The sequence below is a fragment of the Antechinus flavipes genome, chromosome 4 (assembly GCF_016432865.1).
Source record: "Antechinus flavipes isolate AdamAnt ecotype Samford, QLD, Australia chromosome 4, AdamAnt_v2, whole genome shotgun sequence".
In the NCBI taxonomy this organism is placed as follows: domain Eukaryota; kingdom Metazoa; phylum Chordata; class Mammalia; order Dasyuromorphia; family Dasyuridae; genus Antechinus; species Antechinus flavipes.
Genome location: NC_067401.1, coordinates 182,594,907 through 182,616,917, shown reverse-complemented (window position 1 = coordinate 182,616,917; position 22,011 = coordinate 182,594,907). Strand labels below are relative to the sequence as shown.

The window sequence follows — 22,011 nt, the reverse complement described above, 5'->3', positions numbered from 1 at the left end:
TTAGTGAACTGGAAACAGAAAACAGCTCTCTAAAAAACAAAATTGGCGAAATGGAAAAAAATTCCACAGAACAAAAGAACTCAATTGGACAATTAGAAAAAGATTTTTAAAAAGTGAGTGAAGAAAATACTTCACTGAAAATCAGAATTGAACAAGTGGAATTGAATGACTCGAGGAGACAAGAACAATCAGTCAAGCAAATCCAAAAAAATCAAACAATGGAGAAAAATGTGAAATACCTTCTGGGGAAGACAACAGACCTGGAAAACAGATCCAGGAGAGACAATCTGAGAATCATTGGACTTCCAGAAAAACATGATGAAAAAAAGAGCCTGGACACTATTTTCCAGGAAATTATCAAAGAGAACTGCCCAGAAGTCATAGGAACAGAGGAAAAAATAAACATTGAAAGGATTCATCGATCACCCACTGAAAGGGATCCTAAAATCAAAACACCAAGGAATATAGTGGCCAAATGCCAGAACCCTCAGATGAAGGAAAAAATATTGCAAGCGGCCAGAAAAACCCAATTCAAGTATCAAGGAGCCACAATAAGGATCACCCAGGATCTGGCAGCATCCACATTAAAAGATCGAATGGCCTGGAATATGATATTCCGAAAGGCTAAGGAACTTGGTATGCAATCAAAAATAACTTACCCAGCGAGAATGAGCATCTTTTTCCAGGGAAGAAGATGGACATTCAACGAAGTAAGCGAATTTCATCTATTTCTGATGAAAAAACCAGAACTTAACAAAAAGTTTGATCTACAAATATAGAACTCAAGAGAAATCTAAAAAGGTAAAGATTAATCTTGGGAACTATATTTCGACTATATAGATGTATAAAGAATACATGTATACCTTGTTCTAGAAATTGATGTGGAAAGGACATTGTACCAGAAAAAGGGTAAAGTGGGGATAGTACATCTCATGAAGAGGCATAGGAAACCTATTATATCTGAGAGAAAGAAGGGAGGGGGATGAATATAGTGGGTATCTTACTGCCTTCAGAATTGGCTTTAAGTGAAAAATCTTAAGACATATTCAATCTATGGTGAAACTTCTCCCACCTCATTGAAAAGTGAGAAGGGAAAAGTGAAAAGGGAAGGAATAAGCTAAGCGGAAGGGAATACAGGAACTGGGAGGGAAAGGGATAAGATAGGGGGAGGAACTCTAAGGCGGGGGGAGGGATACTAAAAAGGGAGGGCTGTGAGAAGCAAGTGGTGCTCACAAGCTTGATACTGGAAAGGGGGGGAAAGGGGAAAGAAGGGAGAAAAGCATAAATCGGGGTTAACAAGATAGCAAGTAATACAGAATTGGTCATTCTAACCATAAATGTGAATGGGGTAAACTCCCCCATAAAGAGGAAGCGGTTAGCAGAATGGATTAAAAGCCAGAATCCTACAATATGTTGTTTACAGGAAACACACCTGAAGCGGGGAGATACATGCAGGTTAAAGGTAAAAAGCTGGAGCAAAATCTACTATGCTTCAGGTGAAGTCAAAAAAGCAGGGGTAGCCATCCTGATCTCAGATCAAGCTAAAGCAAAAATTGATCTAATTAAAAGAGATAAGGAAGGGCACTATATCTTGCTAAAGGGTAGCATGGATAATGAAGCACTATCTATATTAAACATATATGCACCAAGTGGGGTAGCATCTAAATTCTTAAAAGAGAAACTAAGAGAGCTGCAAGAAGAAATAGACAGTAAAACTATAATAGTGGGAGATCTTAACCTTGCACTCTCAGAATTAGATAAATCAAACCACAAAATAAATAAGAAAGAAGTCAAAGAGGTAAATAGAATACTAGAAAAGTTAGATATGATAGATCTCTGGAGAAAATGTAATGGAGACAGAAAGGAATACACTTTCTTTTCAGCAGTTCATGGAACCTATACAAAAATTGACCATATATTAGGACAGAAAAACCTCAAACTCAAATGCAGTAAGGCAGAAATAGTAAATGCATCCTTTTCAGACCACGATGCAATGAAAATTACATTCAACAAAAAACCAGGGGGAAGTAGACCAAAAAATAATTGGAAACTAAATGATCTCATACTAAAGAATGATTGGGTGAAACAGCAAATCATAGACATAATTAATAACTTCACCCAAGAAAACGATAATAATGAGACATCATACCAAAATGTATGGGATGCAGCCAAAGCAGTAATAAGGGGAAATTTCATATCTCTAGAGGCCTATTTGTATAAAATAGAGAAAGAGAAGGTCAATGAATTGGGTTTGCAACTAAAAATGCTAGAAAAGGAACAAATTAAAACCCCCAGTCAAACACTAAACTTGAAATTCTAAAAATAAAAGGTGAGATCAATAAAATTGAAAGTAAAAAAACTATTGAATTGATTAATAAAACTAAGAGTTGGTTCTATGAAAAAACCAACAAAATAGACAAACTCTTAGTAAATCTGATGAAAAAAAGGAAAGAGGAAAATCAAATTGTTAGTCTTAAAAATGAAAAGGGAGAACTCACCACTAACGAAGAGGAAATTAGAGCAATAATTAGGAGTTACTTTGCCCAACTTTATGCCAATAAATTCGACAACTTAAATGAAATAGAAAAATACCTCCAAAAATATAGCTTGCCCAAACTAACAGAGGAAGAAGTAAATATCCTAAACAGTCCCATCTCAGAAAAAGAAATAGAACAAACTATCAATCAACTCCCTAAGAAAAAATCCCCAGGACCAGATGGATTTACAGGTGAATTCTACCAAACATTTAAAGAACAATTAACTCCAATGTTATATAAACTATTTGAAAAAATAGGGATTGAAGGAGTCCTACCAAACTCCTTTTATGACACAGACATGGTACTGATACCTAAACCAGGTAGGCTGAAAACAGAGAAAGAAAATTATAGACCAATCTCCCTAATGAATATTGATGCTAAAATCTTAAATAAAATATTAGCAAAAAGATTACAGAAAATCGTCACCAGGATAATACACTATGACCAAGTAGGATTTATACCAGGAATGCAGGGCTGGTTCAATATTAGGAAAACTATTAGCATAATTGACTATACCAATAACCAAACAAACAAAAACCATATGATCATCTCAATAGATGCAGAAAAAGCATTTGATAAAATCCAACATCCATTCCTAATAAAAACACTTGAGAGCATAGGAATAAATGGACTTTTCCTTAAAATAGTCAGGAGCATATATTTAAAACCATCAGTAAGCATCATATGCAATGGGGAAAAACTGGAGCCTTTCCCAGTAAGATCTGGAGTGAAGCAAGGTTGCCCACTATCACCATTATTATTTAATATCGTATTAGAAACACTAGCCTCAGCAATAAGAGTCGAGAAAGATATTAAAGGAATTAGAGTAGGCAAAGAGGAAACCAAACTATCACTCTTTGCAGATGATATGATGGTATACCTAGAGAACCCCAGAGATTCTACTAAAAAGCTATTGGAAATAATTCATAATTTTAGCAAAGTAGCTGGCTACAAAATAAATCCCCATAAATCCTCAGTATTTTTATACATCACCAACAAAACCCAACAGCAAGAGATACAAAGAGAAATCCCATTCAGAATAACTGTTGATACCATAAAATATTTGGGAATCTATCTACCAAAGGAAAGTCAGGAATTATATGAGCAAAATTATAAAAAAGTCTCCACACAAATAAAGTCAGACTTAAATAATTGGAAAAATATTAAGTGCTCTTGGATCGGCCGAGCGAACATAATAAAGATGACAATACTCCCTAAACTAATCTATTTATTTAGTGCTATACCAATCAGACTTCCAAGAAAATATTTTATTGATCTAGAAAAAATAACAACAAAATTCATATGGAACAATAAAAAGTCGAGAATCTCAAGGGAATTAATGAAAAAAAAATCAAATGAAGGTGGCCTAGCTGTACCTGATCTAAAATTATATTATAAAGCAGCAGTCACCAAAACCATTTGGTATTGGCTAAGAAATAGATTAGTGGATCAGTGGAGAAGGCTAGGTTCACAAGACAGAATAGTCAACTATAGCAATCTAGTGTTTGACAAACCCAAAGCCCCTAACTTCTGGGAAAAGAATTCATTATTTGATAAAAACTGCTGGGATAATTGGAAATTAGTATGGCAGAAATTAGGCATGGACCCACACTTAACACCATATACCAAGATAAGATCAAAATGGGTCTATGACCTAGGCATAAAGAACGAGATTATAAATAAATTAGAGGATCATAGAATAGTTTATCTCTCAGACTTGTGGAGGAGAAAGAAATTTGTGACCAAAGATGAACTAGAGACCATTACTGATCACAAAATAGAAAATTTTGATTACATCAAATTAAAAAGCCTTTGTACAAATAAAACTAATGCAAACAAGATTAGAAGGGAAGCAATAAATTGGGAAAACATTTTCAGTTAAAGGTTCTGATAAAGGCCTCATTTCCAAAATATATAGAGAACTGACTCAAATTTGTAAGAAATCAAGCCATTCTCCAATTGATAAATGGTCAAAGGATATGAACAGACAATTTTCAGAGGATGAAATTGAAACTATTACCACTCATATGAAAGAGTGTTCCAAATCATTATTGATCAGAGAAATGCAAATTAAGACAACTCTGAGATACCACTACACACCTGTCAGATTGGCTAAGATGACAGGAAAAAATAAGGATGAATGTTGGAGGGGATGCGGGAAAACGGGGACACTAATGCATTGTTGGTGGAGTTGTGAACGAATCCAACCATTCTGGAGAGCAATCTGGAATTATGCCCAAAAAATTATCAAAGTGTGCATACCCTTTGATCCAACAGTGTTTCTATTGGGCTTATATCCCAAAGAAATACTAAAGAAGGGAAAGGGACCTGTATGTGCCAAAATGTTTGTAGCAGCCCTGTTTGTAGTGGCTAGAAACTGGAAAATGAATGGATGCCCATCAATTGGAGAATGGCTGGGTAAATTGTGGTATATGAATGTTATGGAATATTATTGTTCTGTAAGAAATGACCAGCAGGATGAATACAGAGAGGACTGGCGAGACTTACATGAACTGATGCTGAGTAAAATGAGCAGAACCAGGAGATCATTATACACTTTGACAACGATATTGTATGAGGACATATTTTGATGGAAGTGGATTTCTTTGACAAAGAGACCTGAGTTTCAATTGATAAATGACAGACAAAAGCAGCTATACCCAAAGAAAGAACACTGGGAAACGAATGTGAACTATCTGCATTTTTGTTTTTCTTCCCGGGTTATTTATACCTTCTGAATCCAATTCTCCCTATGCAACAAGAGAACTGTTCAGTTCTGCAAACATATATTGTATCTAGGATATACTGCAACATATCCATCATATAAAGGACTGCTTGCCATCTAGGGGAGGGGGCGGAGGGAGGGAGGGAGAGAAAAAAAAATCGGAACAGAAACGAGTGTCAATATAAAGTAATTATTAAATAAAAATTAAATTAAAAAAAATAGCAATAGCATGTTGTAATGTGTTAAGATTTGCAAAGTGTTTAACAAATATCTCATTTTATCTTCACAATGACTAAGAAGTGTTATTATCCTCAGATGATGAAAATGAAGCAGGCAAATATTAAGTGACTTTTTCAGTGCCACAAAGCTAGAAGTGATGACTGGGTGGGATTTGAATTCATGTCTTCCTAACTTCAGATGTAATGCTTTATACATTTTGCCAACTAGCTGCCCCTTTTATTTAATGCTTTGTTGGCCTTAGGGCTTGCATGGGAAATAAGGGCTCGTTTCCTCTTGTTTCACACCAAAATACTAGTCAAATTCTGACATACCTAAGGGAAATTCAAGTTATGAACTAAGGTATTTTTTAGAGATGAGCCCTCAATCTGCAACCTCTTATCCCAAACTAAAGTTTTTTACTAACACAGGCTTGATTCAATCTTGGATGCTTCTCACTAAGTAACTCTGGATCTCAGTTTCCTTATCTTTAAGATAAAAGAAGTTGAATTAAATGAGGCAGTATGGTGAAGTGGAAAGAATGTTGGATCTGGACTAAGAGGACCTTGGGTCAAATCCTGGCTGTGCCAACCTGTGTGATCTTTAGCCAAGTCACTCCCCATCACCCTTACTGAACTCTAAATGCACAATTCTTGGTCTATGAGCACTAATAGCCTTTGGGAAACAGTGTAGTGTGGTGGAAATAAAGTTAGCCTTGAACATTTGCTAACAGAGATAGCTCTAACATTTGCTATCTGTGACTTAACATGTCATCTCACCTCTATGGACCTTAGTTTCTTCATCTATAACGTGAGAGGGTCAATCTAGATGTCTCTCTTGCCTCAAAAATCTATGATTTTTCCAACTTTAAATCCTCAGAAATCTATGAATCCCAGTTTCCTGAGATTAGGAGTTCAAACATCCTATTCCAGGTTCAGTGTAGGTTTTCATCATGTCTAGCTCTCTGCTAAGAACAGTTCATATTTCTATAGTGTTTTAAGCTTTGAAAAATGAATTCTTTATAATTTTATGGGGTAGGTGATAAAAAAGTATTTTTATTTCCATGTAGGTCAAGATCACACTAATTAAGTGTCAGTTCCAGGATTTGAATCCAGAGCTTTTGATTCTAAGAGCATTGCTCTTTCCATGATGACTTTTTTTTGAAAGTAGATTGACAGGTTAGGAAAAAGGATAGTCTATGGAATTTTCAAGCCTTGGGGCAGCAGAAGAGGATAAGGAAGTTCTAAATAAGAGAAGAAAATACAATGATTTAGGACTTAACTCAGAAGACAGACAACTCAATTGTTTCCTAATGCCTTCTTTAGAATATGGAGGTCAAGGAGTTGCCCTGACTTCTGAAGCATACCTCCCATTTGAAGAGCATAATCATCACATCCACACTCATGTTCAAGTAATCAAATTACTTCTACCATTTCCTACTTCGGATGCAATTCATACTCGGCTATGTCTTTCTACCTCACTGAATGTGAAGAGTTTCAGGGGGTCGCAAGCAAAAATGAGGAGAGTCTTATGTAATTTTAGATGCATAGCCTACTTTGATTTTACTACCTTTTGGATTCCATGGGAATGGTACATCTCTTCTTTAAGGGCACTCTGATATTCTATGGTCAGGGATGTTGAAGAGGAAATTACTGCATCAGGTAGAAGTCTGGACAAGATAATTTTTGGGGTCTCTTTCAACTTTAAGTCTTTGATTCCCAGAGAGTTATCAAAGCTCATATGGGACATTTTTGAGGTTCATAGTTAAATATAAAGGCATAAATCTAAAGAATTGGATATAAAGCATAAAGGAATCTATGCCAAATCAATCTCTTTCTTAAGGACTGATCTCAAAGTATAAAGTCCAACAAGGTTGCTGAGAAAGAATCTTATAATCTTAGGGTTGAAATGGACATTTTTTGAAGAACAGAATAGAATAGAATTTCAAAGTTGGAAGGGAACTTTGTGGCCATCTAGGAATCCCATGCCCAAATTTAATCTACCAACAAATGGAAGGATTAGCTTTGTTCTGTTTGGCAGAGGTAGAATTCTTGGATGAAAGTCACAAAAAGTAACTTTCAGCTTGATACCTGGAAAGACTTGCCAACAATTAGAAATATCTAGATGTAGAATGGTCTGCCTCGGGAGGCAGTGAGCTTTCTGTCACTAAAGTTCTTCAAGGAAAGGCTGCATGACCATTTGTTGGATCAAGACAGAATAATGCAATAAGATCAGTAGACCTGGATTCAAATGCAGTCTCTGCCATTGGTGATTTCTGTGACTTTGAACAAGTCATTTAGCTTCTCAGGATCTGCTTTCTCAACTGTCAAATGAGGAAAATAATTTCTATGACTTTTTCAATTCTAAATTCTGTGAGAAATTAGCTTCCCTGGAAAAGTCCAGGAATCTGAATTTAGGAACTCTGATTAGGAGGACATTACAACACTACAATTCCTTGGGTCACATGAGAAGATAAACACAGAACCTGCAGGAGCTTCAGAGAAATTCTGGGGATTGAAATACCTGTGGAAAGGATAAATTAATGGTGGCTTCCTGAGAAGTGTTTCTTCTTAAGTGTACTTGTTTAGAATGAAATATCCTTTTCTTTGAAGAACCAGACAGGCCCATGGATATGTGGATCTCCTCCAAAGAGAGTTCAGTATTGGACGCCAGCAGAAAAAGCCAGGTACTTGAGGCCAGACCCCACCATCTGGCCCAGACAGCAATATCTGCCTGATATTGCTCTGTGAGGGTACCAATAATGAGTCTTGATGGACATTTCCCAAGGAAGACAGAGGATAAATGCAATGAGTGCAGAAAGAAAACTCCAAAAGTCTTAAAAAGACTAGTTGAAACATAAAGATTAGTATGAAATCTGTAGTTCAGGATAGTACTTGAAAAATGAAGTATCAGGATTTTTGCTCCTTTTTTAGGTCACAAAAGAAGGATGTTTGATGATGGGCAGTGAGGAGGAAGCATACAAACAACAGAAAATGTTGCTAATAAATACCTAAACTCAGGTGGGATGTAGTCATTGGGAGGTACTGGCCATTCAAAGTAGGTGGATGGATGACATGTCAGAGTCTTGTTAGAAAAGGACCAGGGTACCAGGTGGGAAGGATTCAATTAATTAGCATAGCTGACTAAACTGATTAATCTCCAAGCTCTGTGTGAGTAAAGGACAATGATGACATGGAAACCTACCTCCAGAACAAAAATTAAAAACAAACAAACAAATAAAAAAAACACCAATGGATTTGGACTGGGAACTTGAGACATCAGGTTTTCCAGCAGATCTTAAAACAAGCATATCAACAATCTTTTTATATATTTAAATTAATTCAAAGCCTACTTTTCTGTACCTTGTAGCAGGAACAAAGGACATGAGGATATGTAGTACAAAATCTATATTGGAAGATACTTATGCATCTTCTTAAAGAAAGGAAAAGGAAAAAAAAAAGATATGCAATAAAGGAAGATTTAATTTTTTAAAAAAAATTCCATGTCACAGATCACATGTACCCTGATCTTTATATAGTAAAACCAGCTCACCTCTCCATGTTAATAGGAAAGAGGGAAAGAATAGATAACTGAAAATCCACAGAGATAATCCATTAACTTAATACCAACTATTAATACCAACATCCTCCCTTCCTCCACTTAGACAACAGCTGTTAACAGAGAACAAAAACAAGTGAATTCAGCTCTTCTTAACCCTGCTACTCTGCTCTAAATGCAAATAGCTTGTGATTGTTTGTTCTTCCTTCTTGAAGAAGACTATAACATCAGGAAGGTAATAGCATGGCATGCAATTAAGTTGGATTTAAGTGAAGATAGGCTGTATAATGTAATCAGCTTCATTTTGTCCTCCAGAACCATCTGGGTCACATGGCAAGGTATTGAATAGGAAAACTGGAGAGGGTCCTGGATACTGTGGGAAATCACCTTTTTAAGCTAAGGTATTGAACAGGTCTCAATTTGATTGACTGAGGTAAAGTTCATTCAGTGATTAAGAGTAAGAATTGAGGCCAAAAAATAGTCTCTTTTACTTAGTAAAAAACAAACAAACAAACAAAAACATCCACCAACAATTTATGAGGGGAAGGAAGGAAGAAAGAAAAGAAGGGAGGGAAGGAGGGAGAGAGGTAAAGGAGGGAGGGAGGGAGGAAAAAAAGGAAGGAAGGAGGGTGGGAGGGAGAGAGGCAGGAAGGAAGGGAGGGAAAGAAAGAAAGTGGAAAGGAGTGAAGGAAAGAGGGAAGGAGTGAAGGAAGGAATGAGTGAGGGAAGGTGAGAGGGAGAGAAAAAAGAAACTAAGGGAGAGAGGAAGGAGGGAGAGAGGGAAGGGAAAAAAGATGGAGGGAGGAAAGGAAGAAGGGAAAAAGGGGAGGGCTGTGTTGTCTAACTGACCAGCTCAGTTGAGTGGGGGCGGAGAGGGGAGGAGGAGAGGTACTCTACCCAAAGGAAGATAAATGTTTTTAAAGTGCTGACTAGGAGGAATGGAGGAATAATGCAATTAGGTAAATAATCTAAAACAAGGTCAGGACACCAAGGTTCTAGTCCTGGGCCCTGGGCAACTCTCTTCACCTCCTTGCTCTAAAATTTCCTTCTCTGCAAAATGAAGAAATTGTTCTACATGAACTCTTTATTATTATTATTATTATTATTATTATAATGTTTTATTGACAGAGCATATGCATGGGTAATTTTTTACATTATCCCTTGCACTCACTTCTGTTCTGACTTTTCCCTTTCCTTTCTCCCCTAGATGGCAGGCAGTCTTATACATGTTAAATATGTTATAATATATCCTAGATACAATGTATTTGTGCAGAGCCGTACAATTCTCTTGTTGCACAAGAAGAATTGGATTCAGAAGGTAAAAATAACCTGGGAAGAAAAACAAAAAATGCACACAGTTCATATTCATTTCCCAGTGTTCCTTCTCTGGGTGCAGCTGATTCTGTCCATCATAGATCCATTGGAACTGAATTAGATCTTCTCTTTGTCAAAGATATACACTTCCATCAGAATACATCCTCATATAGTATTGTTGTTGAAGTATATAATGATCTCTTGGTTCTGTCCATTTCCACTCAGCATCAGTTCATGTAAGTCTCTCCAAGCTTCTCTGTATTCATCTTGCTGGTTATTTCTTACAAAACAATAATATTCCATAATATTCATATACCACAATTTACCCAACCATTCTCCAATTGATGGGCATCCATTCAGTTTCCAGTTTCTAGCCACTACAAAGAGGGCTGCCACAAACATTTTGGCACATACAAGTCCCTTTCCCTTCTTTAGTATCTCTGTGGGATATGAGCCCAGTAGTAAGACTATGCATGAACTCTTAAACTTCCTTCCAGCTCTAACATTCTAGACTTTTCTTGACCTAGTTAAGCCCCTAGATAAGCACATTCTTATTGCTCCTATTTTGTAGCTGACAAGGAAAACACAGGTCAAGACAGATGGTTTCCATAATCTATATATGTAATGTGTGTGTGTGTATGAACAAAGAAAAGGGAGGGGGAAGATCTGAAAGGGTCTTGGGGGAGCAAAACAGAGCCTTTATAATAGCAGACTGAATTCTGACTGGAAAAAATCTGGCTGGTGTAGGACAACACTTCTGCTTTTTTGAAGGAGTGTACCTTTGATGGTATAATTCCCACTTCTCTGCTCCACTCAGGGTCATGCAGCAAATCTGGGTGAGGTGTTCATCATTTGTCAACTATGCATTCAAAACATATGAATCTTTTATCTAGATTGTACAACTATATCACAGCAAGTCTTTTGTGTGGCTGTGTGTCATACTTCTGTGTGAAGTTCACAAAGATCCATCTAACTCGTTACCCAAGGAATCAATCTCAGAACAAATATCAAGCCTGGATATCATCAATCAGAAATATTGGTAGATAGCATTTACATCAAAGAGTGTATGTAATTTCACCTGTTATAATACTTGGGAATAAGGAAATCCTTCAGGGTAAAATTGTCATTTTTATAATGTTGGCATTACTACCCATGATAGTATTTCTCCAATTATTTAAATCTGATTTTATTTGCATAAAATTAAAAAAAATTTTTGTTTATATAAATTGTTCTTCCTAAAATTCTGTGCCCTGAATTGAACACAATACTCCAGATGTAGGATATAATACAAATTTGCATTCACTTTTTATGGCTTCCATATCATACTACTGGCTCATATGGCACTTGAGGTCCATTAAAGTCCCCTTTGTCAGATGAATAGCTTTATAGCCATATATCCCTCACCATGTATTTGTGAGATAGATATCTAATCCACGTTTAAAACTTTGAGTTTATTTTTACTGAATTTCATGATGTTAGAATTAGCCTTTTTGAGTCTAGACTTTTCCCAGTCTTGTATGTTAGCTATCCCAATTTTGTGTCATTTGCAGATTTATGACATTTGGGTCATTTGGGTCATCTTGTGTCATTTGGGTCATGACAAAAAACTTGTCATTTGCAGATATGGTAAAGTCTGACATAAGTACTTTTATGTAAATGATTAATAAAAATAAACTATACAGGACCCAGATTTCTCTTGCACTCCAGACATTGATGACTATGAGTCATTAATGACTAACCAATTTCAGAATTATCTAATTGTTCTATGATGTAACTGGAATCATTCTATCTTTTCCATAAGAAGAATATCAGAGATTTTGTCAAATGCTTTGCTAAAATCTGGGTAAATTTACATAGTATTCATTCCTTTATCTCAGAGCATATGGTATAAATTATGGATGGCACAAAGTATTTTATAACTCTCTGACATAATATGTAATAGTGGATATCACAATTATCTATGTTTGTGTCTTGTTCTCTTACCTAGAATTCAAGCTCCATGAAGGCAAGAACCACATTTTATTTAAACTCCATATCCTCCATAGGCTAGCATGGTCTTTGCATGCAGTAGGTATTTAATCAAAAGAGAAATGGTGCTTGGAACTACTCTTCAAATTATCATAAATTAAAAATAACAAGAACAATGAGAACTCTATCAGGCTAGATAAGCCCAGTCTGTATCCTCTAACGAGTTCCATCCCCTATTTAAAGGCTAAAACAGCAGGCTACAGGATTTAAAAGCCTAGCCCTGGGTGGCAAAAGTTAAGTTAAAACACTCATGGTTTAAACAAGAAAGTCATAAAACAGTTTATATTCATAGGCTATAAATTTCTTCCCTTAAGAGAATTACTGAGCTTATGCTGCCTCACAGTTCCCTGCTCAATTTGAGTTTTTCTTCCTTGCATTAATGGCAAATATACAAATAATAATTAGCATACCCTAGTGAAGGATGAAATTGCAGAAATGAGGTCAAATCAGGAACTGGCTGTGGTAGTTGGTTAGTGTGGTGAATCAGCACATGCTCTCTCAAAGACAACCTCGGATGTGGGATAAAATCTGCCAACAAGCACTTGCAGGGAACATGACAACTGCCATAACATGCTTCCTGGAGAATATTGATTTTTACTTTTACAAGACATTAGCTCCTGATTAGATGCATTTTCTCTGCTGTGTTAGACCACAGACATGAAGGGGGCATAGGAGTGACTGAAAGAACCAAGCTTTACAGAAATAGCCTACTCAATGAGATGGAACGTTAGCCTTTTGTAAGGTGCATGAAACTCCAAGAATGCCCCTACCCATCACAGATGGTTTGGTAAGATGATAAATTAATATTGTTATCAATGGGGACATGGCTTAAATGGTTAAATGGCAACTCCTTCAATGCTCACTCAAAAACAAAACAAAACAAAACAAAAACCCAAAACGGCTCCTAGTACCCAAAGTCCATAAAGAAGATGAATGGAAAACAAACCTTCTATCTTTTGACAGATTCCAAGATGAGTATCATTCACAAACCATTCTGCAGAAAAATAGGGGAAATTCATCTCATCTGACTTTGTATGGGACAACAGCCTATGCCAACAATGGACTCTTCCCCATGCTGTGAAATTGCCTTGAATAGCTGGTGAGTGCAGCCTCCTGTTCACTGGCTGAGTTTGTTATATCCCTTTTGTATGTACTAGCCCTGCCAAGCCCTGTTTGGTTATAAACTAAGGTGCTGAGGACAGGGGAAAGGGAAGGGAGAAAACAAATGTGTCTCTATGAAACTTGCAAATAGGGAACTATATAATCCTGTCTACAATCTAGTGGCCTTTATCCATAGTTAATGGTCCAACAAGTTTTGGGTCCACTTTTACCACTTCTTTAAATGGATAATGGATGCCCTTATGGGGTCCCATAATATCCTGTAGCCCTATGGCCCCAGTTATGGGTGAGTTTACTCCCTGTAGGGGCCTCCTTGTCCTTGGGAACTCAGGAGGTAATAAGAGGCTCAGTGGCCATTCCCAAGCACTCCCAGGTCAACTGTCTAATCAAGCAACGGATACTGGTTTCCTTGTTTTTGTCCCATTCTAATACATCTGAAACAAAATGGAAGTCCTCAAATGGGTTTAGAAGAGGTCATTTGGTTTGCTAGGAGTAATTCTCACATTTGGGGATATGTTTTATCCCTCTTGGACAAAACTTTTAGAACCAAAAGCCTTTTCTCATCAGATTGTGATCTGAGACCACAAGGTGCTCCTTCCCCAAAAACAACCTCCTCCCCACCTTCCCATTCCCCATACAATGTTTTCCCTGGTATATTTTATATGATAATACTATAGATTTAGAGGTTGAAGGAACCTTAAAGGCCATTAAGTTCAATCTCCTTATATTATTTTTTAAATCTTTTTTTAAATTTAATTTTATTTAGTATTTTCCCCAGTTACATTCAAAACAAATTTTTTTACATTTGTTTTTAAAATTTTTGAGTTTGAGGGGCAGCTAAGTGGAGCAGTGGATAGAGCACCAGCCCTGAACTCTGGAGGACCTGAATTGAAATCTAGTCTCAGACATTTAATACTTCCTAGCTGTGTGACCCTGGGCAAGTCACTTAAACCCAACTGCCTCAACAACAACAACAACAAAAAAAAAAAAAAAAAAAAGAAAGAAAGGAGGAGGAAGAGAAGGAGGAGGAGAAGGAGAAGGAGGAGAAGGAGGACTATGCTTCTAAAAAAATTTATTTTTTGAGTTCGAGATTCTCTTCCTTATCCCCACTACCCAATTAAGAAACCACATGTCCACATGTTTAGTTATGCAAAACATTTCCACAAAAATCAAGTTGTGAAAGAAAACAGAGCTTTCCCAGCTTCAAGAAAAATTAAGTTAAAAAGAAAAAGAGAGAGAGAAAGAAAGAATGCTTCAATCTGCATTCAGACACAATCGGTTCCATCTCTGGGTTGGATAGGACTTTTCACTATAAGTCTTTCAGAGTAGTTGTGGTCATCGTACTGCTAAGAACAGGAAAGTCATTTATGGCTTACCTCCCTCATTTTAAAAAAATGAAACTGAATCCTCAGTGAGACTAGCGATTTAATCTGGGTCACAATTTGAATCCAGATCTTCCTAACACCAAGTTCGATGCTCTACTTTATCATCCTGCCTCTTGTAAAAATTCATAATCTGTATGTATAACTTGCCTTTTGGATTTAGACCCAAAAATTGACATGGAGAGATGTGATATATGCCCTTCCTGAGACAGGTACTGCCTTGTTCCTAACCTTCACTCCAATTCTAATTTCTGAAGTTTATAGGATTTGAAGAGATCTCAAGTTCTATTTTTGGCACAAATGTATGAAGGGGAAGAAAGACAGGGTGAGAAAGAGAACAGGAAGAAATTTATTTTTGCCTCCAAAAAGCAACAAGTTAGAAAGATGATGAATTACAGTCTCAAGAGGCTGTCTTTACCATTTCTAAAATCCATGCCATTTTTTTCATCTAGGTAAAGCACTGAGGGGATGATACTCCCCTTCTCTGACAGCCCTCCAGAAAAGGGAATGAAGGTACAGGCTGCTGGCAGCTGGCTGAAGTTAGAAAAGGGCTTTTCAACAACTTTTTCAGCTGACATACATTAATGCTAATAGGTTACTTTATAAATCATTGAGAAATCCTTGCATTGCTGACCGTTAGGAAAAAAAAAAATTGGGGGGGGGGAGGGACTTACGAGAACTTGCTGATTTTGTGGAGTATCACATTTACAAAGAGAGAAATACCTGAAGTATAAAATAGCTTTTTCTAGATCACTCCTTCACTTGGGAAAGTCTAGTTATTTCATTTCTTCCCTTTAACCTTTAGGGTAATCATACAAAGAACTAAATTAGGGTATAATTAGCTAGAAGTTTCAGGTGCTGAAAGGAAGTGGAACTGGTCACAAAATTGGGTATACAACCATGACTTGGTATGAAAGAACAAGAGACACCTAAAGTCCAAGACATTCATGATTTAAAGATATGTCAAGAAAGGGTTAGGGATCAAGGAGACAAAGAGGGGCAGTTACCTGGAAACCAAACGTTACCTTAGGCATTTAAGATCTTGGCTCCCCTTTTTCATATTTCTCCTCCCTTCCCTCCTAGAAACCTCCTTCAAGTGCATTGGGAATCTACCCAGAACTTTGGGAAACTAAAGTATAGTCTCACAGCAATCTTGTAAAGGAAATTGAAGAATAAAAAGGGATCCTGAGAAACAACAGGAAATATGTTGTCTGGGGCCATTAAAGTGGCTGACCTACCCTCTTCATAAAGGATGGACTAGGATGATCCTTTGTGACTCTACAGAAAACTCAGGAAGTAAAGTTATCATTCCAACAGTTTTGCCAGTGTGAATTAAGAAAAACCAGGGATTTAACCAGCAAAGAACATGCTGTCCTCAGCATCATTAGTCTGTGTGAAGGAAAGACTGGGGAAGCTAGAGGAGATAGGGTAGAGATTGGCTCTTCTGGCCAGGTGGGAGCTTGTGTGTGAGCCTTTGGCCTGGCTTATGTATCTAAACTGGACTATGCTCTCCTCAGCAAGGGGAAGTCATTCTTTTATTGGTGACTCCATTTAGGTCACACAAGAAAATTCCTAGTTCGAAATGCCACTTGGGAGAAATAAAGATTCTAGTAACTACATAAGAGGGTCAAGTTTGGAAACAGTTTTTACTCAGGAACAGTAGGGATTATTCTACACCAATAGGAAAGTCACAGGCTAGAATTCCTCCAATGATCAAGACCCAGACATTTCTCCATGCTAACTGTGGATGTGAGTTCTAACACGGATGTGGATTCCCCATGTGACCGTATGCAGTGGTAGCCACAGAAAATGCATTGAGCTGGGAGTCAGGCTCCAATTTTGACTGCCACTTGCTTGGGCAAGGCACTTGGCCTCCCTGGGGTTAGACTAACTATTCTCCTAAGGAGTTTTACCTCTCTCACCTAAAAGGCAGGTGTCATGGAAAGCATGCTAAGCTTAGAGTTCATAGTCAAAAGGTCTGGATTCAAATTCTCACTCTACTAGCATGAGTAAGTTGCTTAGTCTCTTTGGACCTCAGTTTTCTTGTCTGTGAAGTGACAAGAGTTTTACCAGATAGTTTCTGATGAATCTTCCAAGTCCAAATTGGTGATATTATATATTACCCTAAGATTCCATAAAGTCTGTGGCTATTTTCTCCTCAGGCCACAGCCTGGCTCCCCCTCCCACTGCCTGTATTTAGAGCCAGAAGCCTGGCTCTGATTCCTGCTGTTTCTCTGCATGGATCTTCTTTAAATAAATAAGTGAATAAATAAACAAATAAGACTTCTTGGGGACACTTCAGTTCCTTCACTAAGAACTAGGAGAATCTGGTTTGTGGATTTCTCCAAATGTTAATAGAAAAGGAACCCACCCTGTACCTCATGTGTTAGTTTCATCAAATCCTCTGAGTCATTCCTTCTTGCTTCATTTTCATTCAAGAGAGAAAAAATAAACATCTGAAAGTTAATCCATCCGTGCTTGTTTCACTGAATAAAAATAGATTCTCTTGTCTCCTTTTAATTTTTTGTCCCTAGAAACAAAGATATTTGCAGATGGATTACATCTTCTTTCTATGACCCTGCCCCTAAACCTGGGGATCACTATACAGTGTTCACATGTAGGGACGTCTGAAGTATGTCTGCATGTATTTGGCTTTGTCCCTGACACTAAGCCTGATGAATATGATCCTTTTCTCCTGGTATGTGGCACACCTGTGCAAAGGAGAAGAAAGAAGAGTGAGATTTTAGATTGGGATCTGAGAGCTATGCACCTACAAAAATGTATTAAACCTTTCTTCTTCTTTGAGACTTTTCTTACTCCCCTTCTTTGTTTCTGCTTAAGTTGGCCACATTGCCCAAAAGAACCAGTGTTAAGTCCAAAAGCAAGCAAGAAAAAGAGGAGGGAGAGAAAGATGGAGGAAGGAAAGAGGAGGAGGAAGAGGGAGAGGTCAGAGGGAAAAATAGGAGGGAGAGAAGGAAGATAAGAAGAGGGAGGGATACAAGGAGGAGAAGAAAAAGGAGATTGAAGGATAGGAGGAGGGGAAAGAATGAGCAAGGGGACTAGGAGGAGAGAGAGAGAGATGAAAGAGATGAAGGAAAGAATAATGCAGAAGGAGGGAGTAGAGTCCCATAACTCAAATTTTATCAATCCTCTTGAATAGCAGAGAAGATATCACTGAAGGTATACAAAGGTTCACCCTCTATCCCACTCACCTTTGCAGGCCTTTCTGTGAGTGATCAGTTTGTTCATATCTCTATAGTAGCCTTCCTTGCAGTAGTGACAGTGACGTCCAGCGGTGTTGTGCCGACAGTTTAGGCAGACACCCCCACTCTTGCGCCCGGATAACTTGTAGAGTTCCATGTTGAAGCGGCAGCGGCGGGCATGCAGGTTGCAATTACAGGCTGCAGGAGAGGCAGAGAGAGAAAATGTTAGTTTGGAAGGCAACTTAGAGAACTTAGGGGCTGGAATGAACCCCTTCCGTTTCTTTTCTTCCCTTAGTCTCTATTACTTGAACAGAGATTTTACTGTGAGGAAATCTTCATTCTTAAATTGGCCACATCAGTAAATATTAATTGAGCCTCTATTGTAAGCAGGGACCCTTGGCCAGTTGTGGGAGAGAAAACAAATGACAGTCAAATTCTCCAGAGAAATTTACAGTACATGTGCCATTGAAATGGAACTGTTTAGGCCTTTCCCAGACCAATTTTACTAAATATCTATGAAGTGAGAAGAATAACAAAGACATTAACATTACTATTGGCAAATCTAAACATTGCTATGGTCCTAGAATCCGCAAAATGTGAAAATAGAGGAAGGCTTCTGATAAATCTTTTGAAGAGGAGAGTTTTATGGAATAATATGGACAAGTATTGTATAGCATAAGATTGTTTATGATCTAAATCCAGAATGATATTAAATATCCCTCCAAGAAGTGATGACAGATTATATTTAGACAGCATTTTAAAGTTCACAAAATACTTTCCTACAATAACATTGTGAGGCAGGAGCATATCTATCTGTGTATAGCATAGGATTATATTATGTATACATATATAATTCTATATGTATGCATACTTGGATAGTGTATATACAGATTACACACACACACACACACACACACACACACACACACACGTTTCAGACCTATCACCTTCTTTAGGAGGTCCCTAGTGAGGAAGTTCCCTCTATCAATGCTGATGGATACTTTCTCTTCAGTTTTTGGCTTTAGTCAGTTGCCTATTAACACAGAAAGGTTAATTGATTTATCCAAGATCAAACAGTATTTGTCAAAAGTAGCATTTGAATCCATGTCCTCTTGAACTCCAAACCAAGCTCTTTCAGTATGAATATTACTACTCCCACTTTAGAGGTCAGAAAACAGAAGCCATGGCCACAAAACTAGCAACTGTGTGACCAAGTCTATTGACCCCAGGGGTCCTTTCTACTATGCCATCAGCTACATAAGGGGGGAAGAGGAAGGGAACAAGCATTTATCAAGTGCTTACACTTTGCCAGACACTGTAAACAAGAGTTTTAAAAATATTATCTCATTTGATACATAAGACCCTAACCATTCTTTGGAACAGCTTTAGGCTGATAAGAAAAATGAGACATATATACAAACTAAGTATGATACAAAGAAAGGTGAATGTTGTATGGCTAAATAGCTTTTAAGTAGCACTTAGAAACAAGGGTTTTCCACTTATTAGAGGTTTTCATGCAAAGGCTATTGGGTGTGAAGTAGAAGGGACTCTTATTCATTACAGTTTGGGCTAAAAGGCCTCTGAGGTCCCATGGAGCTCTGAGATTCTGTGAAGGAAGGAAGTCCCCTGTCCCCTGACCCCTCTCCTGGAAGCCTAACTTCATACTTCCCCCAGCCCCAAAGCTAGAAGAGGCTGGTATATCTTTGCCATATGGACTTCAGATCAACAAAGAAGTCTTTTAAAACAACTGGTCACACAAAAGACAACTAAGGAACAGAACATCAAAAGGTCAGCTCTTTCTCCGCCCTCCTCCTCCCTTCTCCCTTCTCCCTTCTCCTCTCTCCTCAAAGCTATCAAGGACACCTCAAGCGACAATTGCAAGAACCTGGTATATGGTAAAGTATTTTATGCTTGTTTTCTTTGCTCTTTATTTTATTTTCTCTACACAAATGGAAAAATGCCCTGGGTAAGGAAAGTCGTATCTGGACCTTTCTGCTCCACATGGAGGTGACACTCAGTTCCCTGCCTGTCACCAGAGAGACCTTAATCCCGGATTCCTTCCTGTTTATCTCCTATTTCACTTGGAGAGAAAAATATTTGGTATTTGTTTCATTATCAAATTTCAAACTAAGCGGAAAAGGCAGCTTTATTATGGCCAGGAGGTCAGGGCTCTAATCTTGCCACCTAAAACCCTGAGCAAAGCCAAACAAAATGGATAAAGATGACCACAGAGAAACAAGGAATCAGAATCACAGCATGTTATAGATGGAAGGGGACTGAGGTTCAGTAAATCACATAACTGTAGTATCAGACCACTTGAACACTGATCTTATAAATACAGTTTTGATAAACAGCTGTCTTCATTGAGATTTAAACTTCCCAGGAAAATCATCTAATTTAATCCTTCTTTGTTTTACATATACTGAAACTGTGTTCAATTGAAAGAATTTATATACTTATTGGTCAAAATCTGCATGTGGACAGAAATCTGGGTCCACAGCTGAATAGGAACAGAAGATACTCTGAATGACACTTGGAAAATGGTGCAATATTTTTTTTATCCTGAAAAAAAAAAAAGGTTCATCATAAAAAAAATTTAATTTAATTTTAAAAACCCATCTTTTTAAAGTCAATATTCTCCTAATGACTCTGAATGTCTATAAGTCATATAATACCCAGTCTCTGGATAAGTTTGTAGGTCACCCAAAGAAAATGAATAATGATGGGAATGGATAGTATGTGAATATTCTGTAACAAGTACAACATAGAGATGTTCTTTAGAAATAGAGAAAGAGATATAAGAGAGTTACTTAAGCAGTCATTCATCAAAGGAAAAATACAAATACGTACAAAGTAGTTAAATATAGAATAGCTTGAGAGGGAAGAGAAAGAGGAGTGAATAGGGAAGGTTTCATGTAGTGCTTATGTTGTACCTCGAAGGAAAAGTATTCTATGAGCAGAAGAGAAAGTGAAAATACATTCCAGGAATGGGGATAGTTAAATACAAAAGATACAGAGATGGGAAATGGGAGTATCCTGTGAAAAACAGAAAGAAGGCTAGACTGTGGAGAACAGGAGAGAGTAATACACCATGACAAAGAAATGAGAAGATAGGATTATTAAGACTTTGAAAACTAAATAGAAGAATTTATATTTTATTCTAAGAAGGAAAAGTTGACTAAGTAGGGAAGAGATATGATCAGATTTGCCTTTAAGGAAAATCACTTTAGTAGCTGTGTGGACAATGAACTGTATTGGAGAGAGAATGAAGATAGAGATCAATTAGGAGGCCAAGGAAACAATCTAGAGAAGAGGTGATAAGGGTCTTAATTAAAATAGTAATTGTTTAAGCAATCAGATGTGAAAGCTGTTGTTAGAGATATAAATGACAAGATTTTGCACTTGATTGGGTATGTCAAGATAATATGTAGGACAGAGGAGAATGAGTTTAGAATAATAATTAGATTAAGGATCTGGGGGAAAAGATAATACCCTCAAAGAAAAAGAGAAGTTTGGAAGGAGGGTATCTGCTTTGATTTTGGTGTTTGTTTATTTGTTTCTGAGGGAAATATAATATGTTTTGTTTTGGACATATTGAGTTTTCAGATATCTCCAAACATAGTTTTAAATGTTCTGTGGATGTGTAGGTAACTGATGATACAGGTTGAAGCTGGGGGGGTGAGAGGGGAGAGGCATAGGACAAAGATGATAATTAAACCCATGGGAGCTGACAATGTCAAAGAAAGAAAATTTAGAGAGAAAAGAGTAGGGGGCCCTGGATAGAGCTTTGGAAACATTGACAGTTAGGGAACATATGGATCATGAACTAGCAAAGGAGAATGAGAAGAGTGGTTATACAGAGGGAAGGAATATAGGAAAGTAATATTACAAAAGTTGTAGGAGGAGAGGGTGGCCAACAGTATCAAAGG

The 22,011-nt window shown here is 37.4% G+C and overlaps 1 protein-coding gene across 1 annotated transcript in view; it reads right to left on the bottom strand.

Moving 5' to 3' along the window:
- NTN1 (netrin 1) overlaps positions 1–22,011 on the bottom strand; it is a 526,534-nt gene that overhangs the window by 184,561 nt on the left and 319,962 nt on the right. The window contains exon 3 of the mRNA XM_051995696.1: positions 18,092–18,280. Within this exon, the coding sequence (XP_051851656.1) occupies positions 18,092–18,280 (189 nt within the window). The remainder of the gene's footprint in view (positions 1–18,091; positions 18,281–22,011) is intronic.